The sequence below is a fragment of the Hyla sarda genome, chromosome 4 (genome assembly GCF_029499605.1).
Source record: "Hyla sarda isolate aHylSar1 chromosome 4, aHylSar1.hap1, whole genome shotgun sequence".
Classification (NCBI taxonomy): Eukaryota; Metazoa; Chordata; class Amphibia; order Anura; family Hylidae; genus Hyla; species Hyla sarda.
Genome location: NC_079192.1, coordinates 323,140,570 through 323,162,235, shown reverse-complemented (window position 1 = coordinate 323,162,235; position 21,666 = coordinate 323,140,570). Strand labels below are relative to the sequence as shown.

General features: G+C 42.4%; 1 protein-coding gene across 1 annotated transcript; it reads right to left on the bottom strand.

Annotated features, from left to right (window-relative positions):
* Window positions 1-2,476: 2,476 nt before the first annotated feature.
* Window positions 2,477-13,952, bottom strand: LOC130367474 (uncharacterized). The gene is made up of 2 exons (XM_056569896.1): window positions 13,905-13,952; window positions 2,477-3,255 (listed from the first exon to the last, which is right to left on the bottom strand). Exon 2 carries the CDS (start codon window positions 3,128-3,130, stop codon window positions 2,477-2,479), a length of 654 nt encoding a protein of 217 aa, XP_056425871.1. The 5' UTR covers window positions 3,131-3,255; window positions 13,905-13,952.
* Between the last annotated feature and the right edge of the window lie 7,714 nt (window positions 13,953-21,666).

Genomic DNA, 21,666 nt, shown 5'->3' with positions numbered 1-21,666 from the left:
TGGTCATGGCACCTCCAGGCAGTAGTAGAGGACACTGATGGCCTCCTTTCTGAACAGGAACAAGCCTCCGCTGTGAGTGCATTGAGTGATCATGTCTCACCACCTTTCTCTTAATAGCATAATCATAAAGCAATTCAGAGATCATCACAGTGTACCCACCATGGAAACTGCTTGGCAGAAGCAATCATCTGCTCATAGTTGGGCTGTAATGGGATGTCTCTGTTGCTGCCAACCAGCAGTTCCAATGTCTGTGTCTGTAAAATTGTGGTGAACGTGGATGTATACAAGGATTCCCTGCATTATATTTGCCCCAGACAGAACCTCTTTTGCCCTAGTAGCGCAGTACATGCCCTTATGAGTGCTCTTGAAAAGTAACATGAGCTGGTTCCTCATTTCACAGTATGGTAGTGCAAGTTTTGTAGAAAAAAAGAGTTCAAACATGTTGCCATGTTTTTCTCTGCATCATGTGTCCATACATGAGATTCACTTAGGAAGGGAATGCTTAATAGCAGGAGTATACTTATATATTATTATATATAATTCAAAGGGACTGTAATCAGTCACATATACATGTCCACTATCAGCCCTCATCGGATATGCACTGTTCCAAAACCTAAACACTGACTATGGGGCAAAGGACATATGTCTATGGGGCAAAGGGGGTGAGCAGATGCCCGGGATTTACATTCTTTTCTCTCAGTAGAAAATGGCCAGAGCAGGCTGCAAACATCATAAAACATAAAAGGAACTATATTTTTTTCAGATTAAAATAATATATAGGGTGCGGTGATGCTGATTATATGGGTCAGTGCCTCTTTTTCTATGTGGTATCCCTTCCAAGATAAAAATCCTAATATATGTTCCTTTGGGGTTCTTTGGGCACAAGCCATTTCCTAGCTCTGAGGTTCACTGGTACACACACGTGGCTGGTTCCTAGACAACATTCCTCAAATAAATATTCCCAAGTCTGCCCTTGAAAAAGATTCTGTGAAGGGACTGAAATAGAGAGAGTGAGAGCAATAGATAAACTTAGTACAAAGTACATTCTAAAGTGAGGAAGAATGGTGAATAAGTAAAATTAATCCTCTAATAAATATGTATAGAATTTTATGTGGTTTTCTTTTTCATCTTCCAGGATAAGCTTATTGCTGTAGATGGCTTCAGTCTCACTATTATATTAAAGGAAATTCTTCCTGATTTGGTAACTGCTCTTTTACATTATATATACATTCATACAGCTGTAAAATATTCATAAATGTGTTGATCTTTCTGAAATGAACATCATTTATGATTTACACTTAGATTGGTATAACAATAACCAGATAGAATACTGAAGGTAGATTTGTGAATGATTCAAACACAAATAGACAATAACATTATGTGAAGTAGCATAAGAAATGCATTTAACCCCTTAACGACGCAGGACGTATATTTACGTCCTGCGCCATCTCCCGCGATATGAAGCGGGATCGCGCAGCGATCCCGCATCATATCGCTTCGGTCCCAGCGCTCATCAACGGCCGGGACCTGCGGCTAATACCACACATCGCCGATCGCGGCGATGTGCGGTATTAACCCTTTAGAAGCGGCGGTCAAAGCTGACCGCCGCTTCTAAAGTGAAACTGAAAGTGACCCGGCTGCTCAGTCGGGCTGTTCGGGACCGCCGCGGTGAAATCGCGGCGTCCCGAACAGCTGATCGGACACCGGGAGGGCCCTTACTAGCCTCCTCGGTGTCCGATCGATGAATGACTGCTCCGTGCCTGAAATCCAGGCAGGAGCAGTCATGCGCCGATAATGCTGATCACAGGCGTGTTAATACACGCCAGTGATCAGCATAGGAGATCAGTGTGTGCAGTGTTATAGGTCCCTATGTAAAGTGTTAATAAATTTAAAAAAAGTGTTAATAAAGGTCATTTAACCCCTTCCCTAATAAAAGTTTGAATCAGCCCCCTTTTCCCATAAAAAAAATAAAATAGTGTAAAAAAAAAAATAAACATATGTGGTATCGCCACGTGCGTAAATGTCCATAATATGGATTTTTAGGTGGAAAATTGAAAGGGTTATGATTTTTAAAAGGTAAGGAGGAAAAAACGAAAGTGCAAAAACGGAAAAACCCTGAGTCCTTAAGGGGTTAAGGAAGACCTATCCTCAGTGTATGGAGGGGAGTACATATTTCAAATAACTGTTGACCGACCTTATTGATAACAGTGATAAATACACTTTACAGATTGTCTTCTTAAAGGGGTCTTCCTGGATTATTATAATTTTTTTTTTTACTTCAGCCTTTGAGCAAAGGGTGTGTGGCTATGCTGCAGCAGGTGGGTGGATAGCCCCCTACCTACTGCAGCATAGCCACACTATCCTGGAATACCCCTGTAACAATACTCCTCTTTTATTTTCTACTGTTTAAAGTCACAATATATTTTTAGAAGAAAAAAAAAGCTTAACTTGCAAGTTAGTTACAAATAAATTTAATTTATATATGTTTCTTTGTCTTTTTTTTACAGACTGGCTTACTCGGTTCTCTTGTGAATGCAGTTACAAATACTCTTGGCTCAGTCCTTAATGTAGTTTTTAGCATTGTTGACCAAGCTGGTAGATTAGTGTTTTCTGTCACCAATTTAGCTACTGGTCTTGTTGGTAATGTTGTAAATAGTTTAACTGGTGGCGGTTCAAGTGGTGGACTTCTTGGTGGTGTTCTGGGCAGCAGTTCAGGTGGTGGAGGTAATGGACTTGTTGGAAGCCTCATTGGTGGTGGTTCAGATGGTGGTGGACTCTTGAGTGGTTTACTTGGTGGCGGTTCAAGTGGTGGTGGACTCTTGAGTGGTTTACTTGGTGGTGGTTCAAGTGGTGGTGGACTCTTGAGTGGTTTACTTGGTGGCGGTTCAGATGGTGGTGGACTCATAAATGGTTTACTTGGTGGTGGTTCAGATGGTGGTGGACTCATAAATGGTTTACTTGGTGGTGGTTCAGGTGGTGGTGGTCTTGTTAGTAACCTTGGTGGACCTGTTAGCAACCTTGTTGGTGGTGGTTTAGATAGTGGTGGACTTGTTAGTGGGGGTTCAGGTGGCTCAGGTAGTGGTGGACTTTTAAATGGTGGTTCAGGTGGGGGTGGACTTGTTAGCAACATTCCTGGTGGCAGTCCAGGTAGTGGTTCAGTTGGTGGGGAACTTGTTGGTAATGTTGGTGGTTCATTTGGAGGTCAACTTGCTAGCAATGTTGGTGGTGGCCTCACAGGTTAATTCATCAGTCCTCCTAATTACAGGTAAAATCGTTGTATCTTTATTAATACTTTTAGATGCTTGAAATATGTCTACAAATTATTTTAATTTTTGAAGTATATTCTCTTTGTCTTCCTCATTCTACTTCATATAAAATCAAATAACTAATATTTTGAACCATACATAAAAAAAACTTTCACATACCTAACTGGAATATACACTGCTCAAAAAAATAATAATAATGGTAACACTTAAACAACACAATGTAGCTCCAAGTCAATCAGCTCATTTAACTATGTAAAGACGAAAGTATTTCATGCGATTAGTTCATTCATTCAGATCTAGGATGTGTCATCTTAGTGTTCTCTTAATTTTTTTGAGCAGTGCACCTTTAATTCTAAGTTAGTTAAAGAGGCACGCTTCACATTTGAGGTCTAAATGCATGTGCTATTAACAGGTGCATATGATGTCTGATTGATCACCTACAAAGGAGGAAAGAAAAAGCATTGCCCAAGGAATGACATATCCCCTCAACACAGACACCATTCATTTCCTTTTCCTGTAAGAGGCAGTCATAGGTACCTCTAAATATTCCTATGGCAAGGCTGAACTATGCTGCACTATTCAAGAATGATTAACCCTTCTTTTCACACAGCTGTACAAATGTCTAATGTATAATCAATCAATATTACACATTTTAAAGGGGTACTCCGGTGGGAAACTATTTTTTTTTAAATCAACTGGTGCGAGAAAGTTATGCAGATTTGTAAATTATTTAAATTTTAAAATCTTAATCCTTACAGTACTTTAATTTGGTTGTAATTAACACTACACTAAACATTCGGCCCCATGAGATCCTAGCATTGTTGTATATGTATTGTTTCACACAGACTCAGCATTGCAGCTTTTTCTTGAGAAGATCTGTATTTTATTTGTGTACCTTGTTCAATGCATGAACCCCGTTGGTTGATAAGAAGTATGGCATGGGTAATCACTAAACATCTTTTAAAGAAGCATATTTCCATTTCCAGTAGCATACACATATGTATGGTAAACTTTTGAGAACGATGAGAAATGTGCAATAGCAACTAAGGGGCCCTGATCATTTCCCGTAAGGAGTGCAGACATATCTGATAACTTCAAAGTTTTGAACTTTAAAGGGGTACTCCAGTGGAAACCTTTTTTATTTTTTTATTTTTTTATTTTTTAAATCAACTAGTGCCAGAAAGTTAAACAGATTTGTAAATCACTTCTTTTAAAAAATCTTAATCTTTCCAGTACTTTTTAGGGGCTGTATACTAAAGAGAAATCCAAGAAAGAAATGCATTTCCTCTGATGTCATGACCAAAGTGCTCTCTGCTGACCTCTGCTGTCCATTTTAGGAACTGTCCAGAGTAGCATATGTTTGCTATGGGGATTTTCTCCTGTTCTGGACAGTTCCTAAAATGGACAGCAGAGGTCAGCAGAGAGCACTGTGGTCATGACATCAGAGGAAATGCATTTCTTTTTTTTTTTTGTATTCCTCTTTAGTATACAGCCCCTAAAAAGTACTGGAAGGTTTAAGATTTTTTAATAGAAGTGATTTACAAATCTGTTTAACTTTCTGGCACCGGTTGATAATAAAAAAAAAAAGTTTCCACGGGAGTACCATTGAAGACTCTATTATGCCGTAAAATCTAGGACATATTAGAATTGCCTACAACTATGCCTAACAAAATGTAAAACCGTTTCTATGCTAATATGGCTTTGTATACAATCTTCAAAATAAATCATATGTATACATATGTCTACATGTGTCTACAATACAATGTTTACTAATATTTAAAACATTTTATGTATTTCAGGCTCTTCGGTAATTTCCTTGACAAAGAAAAGGAAGTAAAGCAAAGAGTCTATCTTCTAATACCCAGATGATTTTTTTTTCTTCTTCGTGAAATATTATATCATACCTCAACAGAACTGTCACTGATTTGCTTTCTCGAATCTTTAAAATGAATAAAATAGACAAGCATAACTGCACATGACTTGTGTGTTTACTGAAATACTATTGTTTGCTTTTCATCAGTAGGGTCAGGCTTAAAAAATGCCTTTCAGGTTTGGTCTATATGTTAGGGGTGCTAAGATCTGGAGGGAGAGGTTTAATAAAAGGGTTTTCCCATTTCCCCAAATCGTTTCCCAGCCCTTCTGGCCTGTTTTCTGCTGCTGGAGTTACACAATTTGTTACACAGTGGAGTTACACAATTTGTAGAGTTGCGCGATTGACGTTAATAGGAATTGTGCAAATGGCGCAGCTCTTCTAGCTACACTGATTAAATCAGAGTGTTACATGAACAGTGTTACATGAACAGTGTATCCCGTGGAAATGCACCATTTGCACAACTTCTATTAAGTTCAATGGGAGTTTTGCAAATTGGGAAACTTGACTGCTTAGGCTATTCCCTAACCACTTTTGGTGGCTGCAAACAGACTGGAAGAGGCTGGGAAGCCAATTAGGGGGATGATAATATCTCTTTAAGTGGATCCATCTATTAGTAATTAAAAAAAAACAGACAAAAGTTAGAATCAATAGGGAGATAACAACATTTTATATTCAATAGAGAGACAAGGCAGAATTATCCCCTGTTATATTTGCCCTAAATATTCAGCCCTTAGGAAACAAAGTCAGGCAAGATCATTTGGGGAAAAGAGAGAATTTTACATGTTTTACACAAAAGTGTTTTACATGTCTTTTGGTGTGGAAAAATGGTGCACATTTGGCATATTCACGGTTTTGTAACTTTTGTAACACTTTTTGTCCTGAAGTGATTTTTGCCAAACTTGCTTCCTTGAATGATTTTGCCCTTTCATTCTGCAATAGTTGTGAATTTATCATGTGCCACTTTGCTCCAAATATAGCAAATTTTGTGGCAGAGGGTTCAAAATGTCGCAAACCAATACTAGCAATCTTTTCACCTATAAAACTTCCTTACAGCTTCACAAAAGCATAAATCTCACGCATGTGTACTTGTGCCAAATGTATCACACTGCTTGTAACTTTTGCGTATATACACATAACTTGAGTCTGGTAGGTTAGTTTTTAAAAATGTGTGTAGCTAAATAAGTGATGTAGCACAATGATAAATCTACCCCAAAATTTTATCTTGCAGACCACAGATTTATCTTCAGAGTAAATTTATGAGTTACCATACAACCTGTTTTGTCTAAGAGCTGAAGTCTTCACCAAGTACACAATCTAATACTGAAAGGCACAGTGAAAAAATAGTAAAAGAGGAGTATTGAAGTGGTAACCCCCAGGTGGTAGGTCTATCTTCACTATGTGTCCTATCCTCATTGATAAAAAAATAAATAAAAAGTAAATTATAAAACATAAATCAAAAATATGAAATCTTACTGTATGCATACAATAGTCCTATTTAACACAGATGTGTCTTTTCTTACCTTTCCTCGTGACTCTATATATATCCCATAATGTGTGTCTTAAGATGCCTAGCTTAGAAAAACCACGATTTTGCCGTACTCTGTTGGAAGACATGCAAGTTATATTGTATGTTCCTTTGTGTGGCAACCTAGTGGTTTTAATGCAAATTGCATCATGTTTAGGGTTTTTCTAGCAAGTCACAATAGTTTTAATATTCATATATACTAAAACATCAAACACGATCAAGGTTCAACCTGTAGAGTGAGCATCAAAATATAACAATAGTCTGATCCAGGGTTAAACAGGTACTCTGATGGGGAAAAAAATCTAATCAACTGGTGCAAGAATGTTAAAACTGATTTGTAAATTACCTCTATATAAAAATCTTAATCCTTCCAGTACGTATCAGCTGCTGTATGCTCCAGAGGAAGTTGAGTAGTTATTTCCAGTCTGACCACAGTGCTCTCTGCTGACACATCTGTCCATGTCAGGAACTGTCCAGAGTAGGAACAAATCTCAAAGCAAACCTCTCCTGCTCTGGACAGTTCCTGACACGGACAGAGGTGTCAGCAGAAAGCACTGTGGTCAGACTGGAAAGAATGAAACAACTTCCTCTGGATTGTACAGCGGCTGAAAAGTACTTGAAGGATTAAGATTTTAACCTGTTCAGGACGCAGGGCGTATGGATATGCCTGTGGGAATTCCAGTCCCCGGACCAGACCGGGATGCCTGCTGAAATCATTCAGCAGGCATCCCGGCACATTGCCGAGGGGTCCTGAGACCCCCCCCCCCCCCCCCCCCCCCATGTCGGCGATCGCAGGAAATCGCATGTCAATTCAGACATGTGATCGCAAGAAATCGCATATCAATTCAGACATGCGATTTTCTGCTATTTCGGGATGATCGGGTCTCTTGTGACCCAATCGCCCGAAAGATAGGGATGATCAGAGCTGTCAGTGACAGCCGCAATCATCCTGAGGGATAGGAGCGAGGTTGCAGTGGTGCCGCCCCCTTCTATCCCCTGCCATTAGTCAGCAATGAGTACCACCACTGGATGTCGGGCAGAGTGGGGGGGGGGAGAAGATGGAGGCCGGTACCTGTGAAGAAGATGCGGTGGGGACCGGCGATCATCGGTGGCATCAGCGGAGATCAGCGGCGCAGGTAGGGAGGAGACGGCAGGAGACGATCTTTACTGCTGCTTTCCTAGTGGTTGCCAAACTGCAACTCCCAGCATACCCAGACAGCCAAAGGCTGTCTGGGCATGCTGGGAGTTGTAGTTTTGCAACATCTGGAGGGTCAAAGTTTGGAGACCACTATTACAGTGGTGCCCAAATGTTAGCCCTCCAGATGTTGCAAAGCTACAACTCTCAGCATGCCTAGACTGCCCAGGCATGCTGGGAGTTGTAGTTCTGTAACATCTGTCCCTTCATATTTTTTTCATGAAAATTTAGAAAATTGATGCTATACTTTGAAGCCCTCTAATGTTTTCAAAAAGTAAAAATATGTCCATTTTATGATGCCAACATAAAGTAGACATATTGGGGGGTATTTATCAATTTTGCCTGTTGATAGTTTCTTTTTACCCTTTTTTTTTTCACTTTGGTTTTCGTGGACATGCACCAAATTTATCATTTGGTGCAAGTTGTTAGTAATTTTGGCTGAAATGTTGAAATCAGCTGTTCACAGCGCCTTTTACACAGAACTTACCGCCACAGAGGACGCGTATTTTACCCTGTAGAGCAGCCATTTCGGAGTCCCTCCTGCAGTATATCTGCAAGCGACGTGAGTTATTTTCTTTTGTGGGGTTTATAGCCACCATGTGAAATGGATTTTATGTTCAACTTGGGTAGTTTTTTTTTTTTTTTTTGTTACTTTAGTGCAGTGGTCTTCAACCTGCGGACCTCCAGATGTTGCAAAACTACAATTCCCAGCATGCCTGGACAGGCGTTGGCTGTCCGGGCATGCTGGGAGTTGTAGTTTTGCAACATCTGGAGGTCCACAGGTTGGAGACCACTGATTTAGTGCTTACCTTTCCTGAACCTGTGCGGCCATGTCCAATGCTGGCTCAACGGAGGGTGAAGGTTCCTCAGAGACAACTATGTCGCAGGATAGTATTGAGCAGCCCTGGAGGCGTCGCTGCTTTCACTAAAAAAAAAAATGTTTTATGAATTTTGACGCCTTTACATTTTCTGACATTGCTGAGTGTGTTTTCCATGTGCAAAATTTCTTGGCGGGGATTTGCGCCACAAAAACGGGATTTGCGCCAAATGATGAATTATTGACTAAAGTTAAAATCACACACAGGACCGTGTGATTTTGAGAAAGTTGTAAAAATGACAGTGGAGAAGATGCGCCAAACTTTGGTGCAAAAAAGACACTGCGCCAAAGTATTGCGCCAAAGTTACGTGAAAAAAAAATCACATAAGTCCTTTGATAAATACCCCCTCCCCAATTGTATTTGTGAATCAATATAAAATTTATTTGGAATATCAATTTCCGTTAGAGAGTTTCAAAGTTCGAAAAATGCAAAAATTTCAAAATTTTCATGAAATTTTGGGATTTTTTACCGAGAAAGGATGCAAGTAATGATGAAAATTTACCACTAAAATAAAGTAGAATGTGTCACAAAAAAACAATCTCAGAATCAGAATATTCGGTAAAAGCATCTTAGAGTTATTACGTGACAGTGGTCAGAATTGCAAAAAATGGCTCCTTAAGGTGAAAATGAGCTGCGTCCATTACCGTAATCATTGCATTTAGATCTCTTTTATGTTTTCTCCGAGCACACAAAATGCTGCATGTAGCAAACCGCCTTACCTACGCAACTCTCAGTTTTTTACTTTGCAATGGTTGCGAATTTATAAAGTGCGACTGTCACAAGTAGACATGTAAAAAAGTTGCAAACCCCTCCAAAAAATCGTAAACCTGGCTTACAAACACTGCCTTTGCAGAGCACTTTTTAAAAAGTTGCGCAAAAAAGTCTCAACTGCGATTTTTTTGTGCAAAAACTCACAGAGGAGAGGAGGAATCATACAAAATGGTGTTCTGAAATGATTTATTGATTTTGACTTAGGCTTATCAATTGGCATCCCGCCGAAAATGGAGCCTGCGCTTTTGTATCCACTGAAAATAGTGCATAGTTCCCAAATGGGGTCACTCCGTTAGGCCATAGAATCATGTGGTCCGCTGCTCCCATTAACAGTATGTCTGTTTTCGGCAGAATGTATGGGTAGGTTTTTACATTATATAAATGAGAAAGAAATGTTATATGTTACATCTTATATGTTATTCCATGCAAAAACGGACACTGCTGTATGGGTGGTTCCCACGGCACTTTTGTATTGAATATAGCCACAGTGATCGGCATTGATCATGGCGTCTAAAGGGTTAGTGACTAGCAGCACCGGGATCGCCGCTGTGTGTCATTAGTGGTGAGGTCCTGTCTATAGTCGTTCCTAACTGCCATTAAAGCAGTAGTAAATTTACCTATATAAATTGGGTATCATTGTAATTGTACAGAAGAGAGAGATTTGGGTTTTTACTAGTGGGAAATGTTTCCGAATCATTGGATTCCGCTCTATTTACTTTGGGGATTCAGATCCACAAGATGGGAAAGTTTTCTGACCAGCTTTTTCATGGTGGAAATTTCCAACCATTTATTCCCAGGACTGTCTGTGAATTCAATAGTAAATAGGTGGGGCTGTGAGAACACGCTTCTGCCAAGTCCCCTTTTCAAAAAGGCCACGTTCCTTTCCGGATTTGTATGTGTCTTTTGTCACATTGCACCATAAATACTGACACAGCCAATTCTGGCTCACTGCGCCAACAAAACCGGTCAGGTTTACAATGGTTAATCAGGGATAATGTGGCATTTTTACCAAAAAGTGCACTGTGTAGAATGCCCTCAAAAGTTTGCCATACGCTTTGGGGGGTTTGCCATAAGCTTTGTGGTAGAATGAGTGGTGGTGCAAAAAACAAGCCCTCATATGGGTCTGCAGGTGGGAACTGAAAGCGTTATGATGAGGTGAGGAGGGAAAATGAAAGTGCAAAAATTCCTGCATCCTCAAGGGGTTAAACTGGGATCATAAGATCATATGGCCTCCCCTAAACACTTTAGACCAGACCCCCCCACACACACATTTCTGTCGTCTCACATCTCTCCTCTCCAGCCAGAGCTGAACTCAGGTCTTTTCGGTGCTCCGGTAGGGATGAATGGACCACATGTTGGCTGCAGCACGCTCTCCTAACTGAGCGCTAGGTCTGGTGGATAGGGGATAAGTACATTTTCTCGGGAGATCTCCTTTAAGATTCTATGGAGTGTATACATTGGGGGGATTTATCACGACATTTAGAAAGCTTTTAAAACTGCTTTTTTTCTCTATGTTTGTCGCCCAAAATGTCTCACAATGGGTCGGTGTGACTTTTTGTGCGACAATTTCTTTAGAGACGTTTCCATGATTTTTCCTCAATAAGAAAACTTTGTGCAGTGGTCACTGATTTACTCATACCTCCCAACTGTCCCGGATCTGGTGGGACATTCCTGTTTTTGGGGTCATGTCCCGCCGTCCAGGAATGGCCCCCTAATGTTTTTAATTGCGGAGGATTATGATGTAGCTACATCACAGCTCCTCTGGTCTCCCCAGTATGGAGCACTCAGGACACGGGAGCTGTTTACCTCTGCACAGCGCCTCCTATGGTCTTCCGCGTGGGAGCTCCTGCAGACCAGGGCTCTGGGTTGCTGCTTCTGTCACTACTGCTCTCTGCACCCCACTCTCTGTCATGGCCACTCGAAGGAAAACAATGTCAATGGTAAGCAGATTGTATGCACTGTGTCATTCTGAGCCATGTGATCTCCAGGGATGAGGGAAGTTTATATGGCCATGTTTGTTTTGTCTGGCTGTGTGCTGTCCCGGGACACAAATCCTGTCACTTCTGTGTTTACTTAGACTACTGCTGCTGCTTCTGCTTAGAAACTTGTCTCTGCATCTTTATGGATAATACTATAAGCCAGTATTTCCCAACTAATGTGCCTTCAGCCTTTTTAAAACTACAACTCCCAGCATACCCAGACAGAACCAAAGGCTGTCTGGGCATCCTGGGATTTGTTGTTTTGCAACAGCTGGAGACCCATTGGTTTGGAAACCATTACAGTAGTCAGTGTACTAGTATATGGGTTATAATGTCCTGTATACAGGCTGACCGTTCCTCCAATGCTGATAACCATTTTAGGATGTGTTTAGAGATGAGCGAACTTACAGTAAATTCGATTCGTCACAAACTTATCGGCTCGGCAGTTGATGACTTATCCTGCATAAATTAGTTCAGCTTTCAGGTGCTCCGGTGGGCTGGAAAAGGTGGATACATTCCTAGGAGACTCTTTCCTAGGAATGTATCCACCTTTTCCAGCCCACCGGAGCACCTGAAAGCTGAACTAATTTATGCAGGAAAAGGCATCAACTGCCGAGCCGAGAAGTTTGTGACAAATCAAATTTACTGTTAATTCACCCGACTCTAGATGTGAACATCAGAGCAAGATCAGCCTGCCCTCAATGACCCTCAACATATGATTCCTTACCCCTTAAGGACAACACTATTTTTTTACCTAAATGACCAAGCCCAATTTTTTTTATCTGACCTGTGTCTCTTCAAGTGATAATAACTTGGAAATGCTTTTACTGAGCAAAGTGATTCTGAGATTCTTTGTTGATACATGCAGCATTTCTTGCGAAAGACTCCCCCAAAAAATTGGAAAATTTCTGGCTTTTTTAAAAAATTGTTTTATTTGGCGTTCACTGTGCAGAAATCGCTAAGACGTATGCATACATCCAGTTGCATTGACATGTCAGCAGCTGGGACCTAAGCATATGTACTGTGGCGGGAAGGCATTAATGGCATCAGAGCATTAATTGTGGCGGTTAAACTAGGAAGTCGTCAGCGTGCGTTCATCCATCACCCAGGCGGTGCTGACACAGCATTTCAGCAGCAGGAAAGTAGCTTAGAAGCTGGTTAAGCTTTGATGCCATGTGCTCTGGCGATTAGGTAGGGCATCCTTAGCCAATGATGCCAAGAGGCAGGGTTAAAAATCCAAATCCCAGCTGGAAATTCAGATTTTTGAACCCTACCTCCTGGTGTCACTGCACAGAGACGCCCACATGCAGCGCAATGGTGTCCTTAGGTCCCTTGCCAGTGACGTGGGCAGTGAAGTCATGGGGGATTATAGGGGGGGGCAACAAAATGCACCACCGTCTGTGTAGGAAAAAACCTTGCACCATCTGCTGTGCTCCACTGCTTCTCTGGTTGGGGGACGGACTGGGCTATGCCCAATAGAAGTAGTTCAAGGACCGGACGAGCAATGGAGCACAGGAAATGTATTGCTGCCAGGGGGACAACTATCTTAAGGGGGTCTGCTACCTCCAGGAAAGGGGGGCATCTATCTACAAAGGGTCTGCTGCCAACAAGGGGTGGGGGGGCATCTTTCTACAGGACGACGGCTATCAATAGGGGAGGGGGGCATCTTTCTACAGGGGGTCTGCTACCTACAGGAGGGCACCTATCTACCGGGGTTCTGCAACCTACAAGGGGGGGCATCTACCTACATGGGGTCTGCTACCTATGGGGGATCTGCTATCTACAGGGGAGGCATCTATCTAGAAGGGTTTTTCAACCTACAGGGGGGGGGGGGCATCTATTTTTAGGGGGTCTGCTACCTACAGGTGGAGCATCTATCTACGGGGGGGGGGGCAACTATTTACAGGGGGTCTGCTACCTACAGGTGGGGTATCTATCTACAGGGGGAGGCAACTATTTACAGGGGGTCTGCTACCTACACGTGGGGTATCTAATTACAGGGGGGTGGGGTAACTATCTACAGGGAGACTGTTACCTATGGGGGTGGGGCAACTATTTACTGGGGGGGCAACTATCTACAGGGGGGCTGCTATCTACAGAGGGGGGCAACTATCTTCAGGGGACTGCTACTTACAGGGGGGGGGGACGATCCTGCAGGGGGACTGCCACTTACAGAGCTAGCTAAAGGGGGGTGGGCACTTATTACAGTTTGGGGCACTATAGGGCTTGGAAATATGCAGAGCCTAAAATGTTTTGTTTTCCTACAGGTTCTGCAGAAATGAGTGGTCAGTCTAAGAAATTATCATGACTGCCTCAGCTGGATGGAGCAGAAAAAGGAAAGTGAACGACTCCGATCAGTAAAGACGTCACCTGTGTCACAGGATGTAACTGTATGTAACTGTATTGTTGTCAGTCACCTGTGTATGGGAGGTCCTCCTAAATTCAGACTGATAACATTATTGCTGTTAAGGTAAATTCACACCACGTTTTCTCCAAACGGTCACCGGATCCGGCTGGGTCATGTCAAAACAGGGCGATCCAGTATCCCATCCGAACCCAGAGCATATATATTATTCATTTGAATGAACCGACTGGAGTCAGATGGAGTGAATGCCCCCTTAAATAGGTATTCCATTCCGCATGTACAGGCGTGATTAGGGGCATGGCTGAGGGAGTGGTTAGGGGTGTGGCTGAGGGAGTGGATAGGGGTGTGACTGAGGGGGTGATCAGGGGTGTGGCTGAGTGTGCAGTTAGGGGCGTGGCTTGTCCCTCTTTTCTCTCAGCAAAAGTTGGGAGGTATGATTTACTAAGTGCAAAGTGCAAATGTCGCAAAATTGTCACACAATCAGAGAGAGAGAGAGTTTCTCAGGTCAATTTTGAGGCAGGGTATGTGCGACTTTTCTGTGCAACTTTTGAGGCAGGGTATGTGCGACTTTTCACACAAAAGTTTTTTTAGAAGTTGCATCAGTGAAATTTATCAAAGTCTGTGCGCCATTTGATAAATTTGGCAACTTTTGTGCTCTAAAACAGTTAAGAACTCACACCACTCTTTGAAAATGCCCCCCCCCCCATTGTGCTGAGCATCCCCCACTCTATTGTGCTGAGTATCCCTCTATCTCTCATCTATTTCTAGACTCCAGTTTAACCATAGCAGAGCAAAGAATCCTACTTGCAGCACGTCAGGTCTCAAGCTGGACTTTGCACTACAGGGGAGGAGCACTCAGGCTACAGCTCTCCCCTCCTCCTCCATCTATGAGGTGAGGATGTTGATGAAGGGCAGGTGTTATTACCCTAGGGGCAAATGACATTAACCCCTTGTGTTTGTGACGCCAGGGCATAGTTTCCTCTACACCACCCGAGGTATGGCCGCTGGTTCCTGGGCTAGGCGCAGGGCACACAATCACTCCGATGCAAAGTTACAGAACAACAGCAGCTTTACAGAGGTAGAAAGATGGAATAGTCTTTACAGCTCAGTTAGGCCCAAGGAGATGACCAGTGACTTAGGAGACTTGCGGGCTTGCTGGGACTTGTAGTGGATGTGGTGGCCCAATACAGGAGTTGTACCCTTATACCCTAGCAGACTCCATACAGTGACATATAATGTACATGAAATGTGTTATAGCTTTAAGACCTGTTGTCTGTCAGTGAGGTATCAGTGACCATGTGACCTAAGGGTGACCTATGAGACCCCTCCAAGACTCCCCCATATAAGCCCTGGGTGGAGCTAGCTCAATTTCTTCTGATCTTATGCTCTTGTATGCTGAGATGCAGTAAGGTCAAGTCCTAGGTGTGTGTCTGGAGTCCTAAAGAGGCCTAAAGTCAGTCAAGCAGCCATGGATTCTCAAGTCCATTGCCCCACAGGTCAAGTCAAAGCCTGGTAAGTTACAGAAGGGGTGAAGTCAGTCATAGCTAGAGATGTCGCAAATTGTTCGCTGGTGAACGGTTCCCGACGAACTTCGCTTGTTCGCGTTCGCCTCGCCGGGCGAACATATGTGAAGTTCGATCCACCCCCTATTCATTAACATTGCGGTAAACTTTGACCCTGTGTGTCACAGTCAGCAGACACATTACAGCCAATCACTAGCAGACCCTCCCTTCCTGCACGGTTGCCATTTTACTTTCATTCGGCATGCTGTAGGCTTAGAGAGAGGAGGAAAATAGAATCTGCTCTTGCTCTAATAGGGAAAGCGATAGCTAGGTGGTTCATTCAGGGTCCACTACACTCCTAAACCACTAATATAACATCTGCTTTAAGGACAGCACCCAAAAAAGCCCTTTTTAGGGCTCAAATATCAGTTTGTGTGTCTTGCAACAGCTGGAGGCACCCTGGTTGCGAGGGAACCACAGGTTAAAAGGGGTACTCCAGTTTGAAACCTTGATTTCTTTCAAGCAGCTACAGTATTAGAAGGGCTCAAAGATCAGTCCGTGTGTTTTGCAACAGCTGGAGGCACCCTGGTTGGGTAACCTCTGGTTAAGGGGTACTCCGCTGGCAAACTTTTTTTCAGTCCAGCAACTACAATATTAAAAGGCTCAAACATTAGTCCGTGTGTTTTGCAACAGCTGGAGGCATCCTGGTTTGCTAACCACAGTTTAAAAGGGGTACTCCGCGTGCAAACTTTTTCCAGTCCAGCAACTACAGTATTAAAAGGGCTCAAACATCAGTTTTTCAAACACAATAGGCGGGGCAGGACGGGGAAACTGACAGGGACCGGCGCCGAAGATCCACTTACCCATCGGCGACGGCAGCGGGCAACGATTAGCGGTGGCAGCGGGTGACGATCGTCGGAAGAAGAGGACCGCGACGCAGCTCCCTGGATCCGACGGAAGCCGGTGAGTTACTTAGCAACATCTAGTGGTCTCTAAACTGTAACCCTCCAGATGTTGCAAAACTACAACTCCCAGCATGCCCAGAGAGCTGTTTAGGCTTGCTGGGAGTTGCAGTTTTGCAACAGCTGGAGGTCTACAGTTTGAGAACACTGCAAAGTGATCTCTATACTGTGCACCTCCAGATCTTGCAAAACTACAACTCCCATCATGCCCAGACAGCAGTTTGCTGTCTGGGCATGCTGGGAGTTGTAGTTTTGCAACATCTGGAGGTCCACAATTTGGAGACCACTGTGCAGTGATCTCTAAACGATAGCTCTCCAGATGTTGCAAAACTGAAACTCCCAGCATGCCTAAACAGCAAACAGCTGTCTCTGCATGCTGGGAGTTGTAGTCGCGATCCCTCCAGCTGTTGCATAACTACATCTCCCAGCATGCCTTTCGGCGATCAGTACATGCTGGGAGTTGAAGTTTTGCAACAGCTGGAGGCACACTGGTTGGAAAATACTGAGTTAGGTAACAGAACCTAACTGAAGGTTTTCCAACCAGTGTGCCTCCAGCTGTTGCAAAAGTACAACTCCCAGCATGCACGGTCTGTCAGTACATGCTGGGAGTTGTAGTTTTGAAACAGCTGGAGGTTTGCCCCCCCATGTGAACGTACAGGGTATATTCACACTGGCGGGTTTACAGTAAGTTTTCTGCTTCAAGTATGAGCTGCGGCAAATTTTTCACCGCAGCGCAAACTCCTAGCGGTAAATTCACTGTAAACCTCCGCCAGTGTGAACGGACCCTAAAACACTACACTACACTACACTTACACATAATAAAGGGTAAAACACTACATTTACACCCCCTTACACTGTCCCCCTAATAAAAATAAAAAACTTATTGTACGGCAGTGTTTCCAAAACAGAGCCTCCAGCTGTTACAAAACAACAACTCACAGCATTTCCGGACAGCCGCTAACTGTCCAGGCATGCTGGGAGATTAGCAACAGCTGGAGGCAAGCTGTTTGGGAATCACTGGCGTAGAATACCCCTATGTCCACCCCTGTGCAATCCCTAATTTAGTCCTCAAATGCGCGTGGCGCTCTCTCACTTCAGAGCCCTGTCGTATTTCAAGGAAACAGTTTAGTGCCACATATGGGGTATATCCGTACTCAGGAGAAATTGCACTACTAATTTTGGGGGCTTTTTTTCCTTTTACCCCTTATGAAAAAGAAAAGTTGGGGTCTACACCAGCCTGTTAGTGTAAAAAAAAAAAATTTTTTACACTAACATGCTGGTGTTGTCCTTTACTTTTTATTTTCATGGGAGGTAAAAGGAAAAAAAGACCCCCAAAATTTGTAACGCAATTTCTCCTGAGTACGGAAATACCCCATATGTGGGCGTAAAATGCTCTGCGGACGCACAACAAGGCTCAGGAGTGAGAGCGCACCATGTACATTTGAGGCCTAAATTGGTGATTTGCACAGCAGGGGTGGCTGATTTTACAGCGGTTCTGACATAAACCTCAAAAAATAAATACCCACATGTGACCCCATTTTGGAAACGACACCCCTCACGGAACGTAACAAGGGGTATAGTGAGCTTGAAACAAGGGAAAATTAAAAAAAAAAGCCCCCCAAAATTTGTAACCCAATTTGGATGTAAAGTGCTCTATGGGTGCACTACAATGCTCAGAAGAGAAGGAGCGCTATTGGGATTTTGAAGAGAAAATTTGTCCGGAATTGAAGGCCACTTGTGTTTACAAAACCCCCATGGTACCAGAACAATGGACCCCCCCATATGTGACCCCATTTTGGTAACTACACCCCTCATGTAATGTAATAAGGGGTACAGTGAGCATTTACACCCCACAGGTGTCTGACAGATTTTTGGAACAGTGATCCGTGAAAATGAAAAATTTAATTTTCCATTTGCACAGCCCACTGTTCCAAAGATCTGTCAAACGCCAGTGGGGTGTAAATGCTCACTGCACCACTTATTAAATTCTGTGAGGGGTGTAGTTTCCAAAATAGGGTCACATGTGGGGGGGGGGTCCACTGTTCTGGCACCACGGGGGGCTTTGTAAATGCACATGGCCCCTGACTACCATTCCAAATGAATTCTCTTTCCAAAAGCTCAATGGTGCTCCTCCTCTTCTGAGCATTGTAGTTCGCCCGTAGTGCACTTCAGGTCCACTTATGGGGTACCTCCATACTCAGAAGAGATGGGGTTACAAATTTTGGGGGGTATTTTCTGCTATTAACCCTTGCATAAATGTGAAATTTGGGGGGAAACACACATTTTAGTGAAAAAAATTATTATTTTTTTTACATATGCAAAAGTCGTGAAATCTGTGTGGGGTATTAAGGCTCACTTTATTCCTTGTTACGTTCCTCAAGGGGTCTAGTTTCCAAAATGGTATGCCATGTGGGTATTTTTTGCTGTTCTGGCACCATAGGGGCTTCCTAAATGCGACATGCCCCCCCGAGCAAAATTTGCTCTCAAAAAGTCAAATATCACTCCTTCTCTTCTGAGCATTGTAGTTCGCCCATAATGCACTTCAGGCCAACTTATGGGGTGCCTCCATACTCAGAGGAGATGGGGTTACAAATTTTGGGGGGTATTTTCTGCTATTAACCCTTGCAAAAATGTGAAATTTGGGGGGAAACACATTTTAGTGAAATTTTTTTTTTTTTTACATATGCAAAAGTCGTGAAACACCTGTGGGGTATTAAGGCTCACTTTATTCCTTGTTACGTTCCCCAAGGGGTCTAGTTTCCAAAATGGTATGCCATGTGGGTTATTTTTGCTTTTCTGGCACCATAGGGGCTTCCTAAATGCAACATGCCCCCCAAAAACCATTTCTGAAAAACGTACTCTCCAAAATCCCCTTGTCGCTCCTTCGCTTCTGAGCCCTCTACTGCGCCCGCCGAACACTTTACATAGACATATGAGGTATGTGCTTACTCGAGAGAAATTGGGCTACAAATATAAGTATGCATTTTATCCTTTTACCCCTTGTAAAAATTAAAAAATTGGGTTTACAAGAACATGCGAGTGTAAAAAATAAAGATTGTGAATTTTCTCCTTCAGTTTGCTGCTATTCCTGTGAAACACCTAAAGGGTTAAAACACTTACTGATTGTCATTTTGAATACTTCGGGGGGTGTAGTTTTTTATAATGGGGTCATTTGTGGGGTATTTCTAATGTGAAGACCCTTCAAATCCACTTCAAACCTGAACTGGTCCCTGAAAAAAAGCGAGGTTCAAAATTTTGTGAAAAATTGGAAAAGTGCTGCTGAACTTTGAAGCCCTCTGGTGTCTTCCAAAAGTAAAAACACATCAATTTTATGATGCAAACATAAAGTAGACATATTGGAAATGTGAACAAAAAAATATTTTGCATATACATTTTCCTTACAAGCAGAAAGCTTCAAAGTTAGAAAAATGCAAAATTTTCAAATTTTTCATCAAATTTTGGGATTTTTCACCAAGAAAGGATGCAAGTTACCACAAAATTTTACCACTATGTCAAAGTAGAATATGTCACGAAAAAACAATCTCGGAATCAGATTGATAACTAAAAGCATTCCAGAGTTATTAATGTTTAAAGTGACAGTGGTCAGATGTGCAAAAAACGCTCTGGTCCTAAGGTGTAAAATGGCCTGGTCCTTAAGGGGTTAAAAGGGCTCAAACATCAGTCCATGTGTTTTGCAACAGCTGGAGGCACCCTGGTTGGGTAACCACTGTTTAAAAGGGGTACTCTGCTGGCAAACTTTTTTTCAGTCCAGCAACTACAGTATTAAAAGGGCTCAAACATCAGTCCGTGTGTTTTGCAACAGCTGGAGGCACCCTGGTTGGCTAACCACTGTTTAAAAGGGGTACTCCGCTGGCAAACTTTTTTTCTTTCCAGCAACTAGTGCAAATCATCTTCGGGGTGACCTTAGTGTAAATTTGGAAAAAAAATACCTTTTTTGGCTGGAAAATAAAAACAGTCACTTCACTTCACACTTGGGAGTCTTTTGGCCTTCCGGGCTCATTGTCACACTAGTGCAAATCATCTTTGGGGTCACCGTAGTGTAAATTTGAAAAAATATATACCTTTTTTGGCTGTAAAATAAAATCAGTCACTTCATTTCTAGTGTTGCTTGCGAATATTCGCAATTCGAATATTATTCGCGAATATCGCATATTCGCGAATTCGCGAATTTCGCGAATATAGCGCTATATATTCGTAATTACGAATATTCGTTTTTTTTTTTTTTTTTTTTTTTATTCACAGTACACATCACAGTGATCATCCCTCTCTGCTTCCAGCTTGTGTGGTGTAAAGAAGGCTCTAATACTACTGTGTGAGACTGACGTGCGAAAATTCGTATATACGGAAATTCGCATATGCGAAAATTAGCATACGCTACTTTTCGCATATGCGAATTTATGCGCGTGTTAATTTTGTATATGCCAATATTCACATATGTTAATTTTCGCATACGCGCGAATATTCGCATATGCGAAAATAAAACGAGAATATAACGAATATGCGAATATTCGCGAATATATGACGAATATTCGTCCATATATTCGCGAATATTCGCGAATTCGAATATGGCCTATGCCGCTCAACACTATTCATTTCACACTTGGGAGTCTTTTGGCCTTCAGGGCTCATTGTCACACTAGTGCAAATCATCTTTGGGGTGAGCATAGTGTAAATAAAAAAAAAATACAATTTTTTGGCTGTGAAATAAAATCAGTCACTTCACTTCACACATGGGAGTTTTTGGGGATGCTGGGCTCATTGTCACACTAGTGCAAATTATATGTGGTCACGGTGTGACTGTAGTGTAAATTTGAAAAAAAAAAACTTTTTTGGCTCTGAAACAAAATCAGTCAGTTCACTTCACACTTGGGAGTTTTTGGGCCTGCTGGGCTCATTGTCACACTAGTGCAAATCATATGTGATGTAACCATAGTGTCAATTTGAAAAAAACAAAAAACCTTTTTGACTGTGAAATAAAATCAGTCAGTTCACTTCACACTTGGGAGTTTTGGGGCCTGCTGGGCTCATTGTCACACTAGTGCAAATCATATGTGGTGTGACTGTAGTGTACATTTGAAAAAAAACAAAAACCTTTTTTGGCTGTGAAATAAAATCAGTCAGTTCACTTCACACGTGGGAGTTTTTGGGCCTTCTGGGCTCATTGTCACACTAGTGCAAATCATATGTGATGTAACCATAGTGTCAATTTGAAAAAAAAAAAAAAAAACTCTTTTGGCTGTGAAATAAAATCAGTCAGTTCACTTCACACTTGGGAGTTGTTGGGCCTGCTGGACTCATTGTCACACTAGTGCAAATCATATGTGGTGTG

What these genes read in the sequence shown, in the direction of transcription:
- LOC130367474 (XM_056569896.1), bottom strand. Translation starts at nt 3,130, where the DNA reads ATGTTGCTAACAAGTCCACCCCCACCTGAACCACCATTTAAAAGTCCA.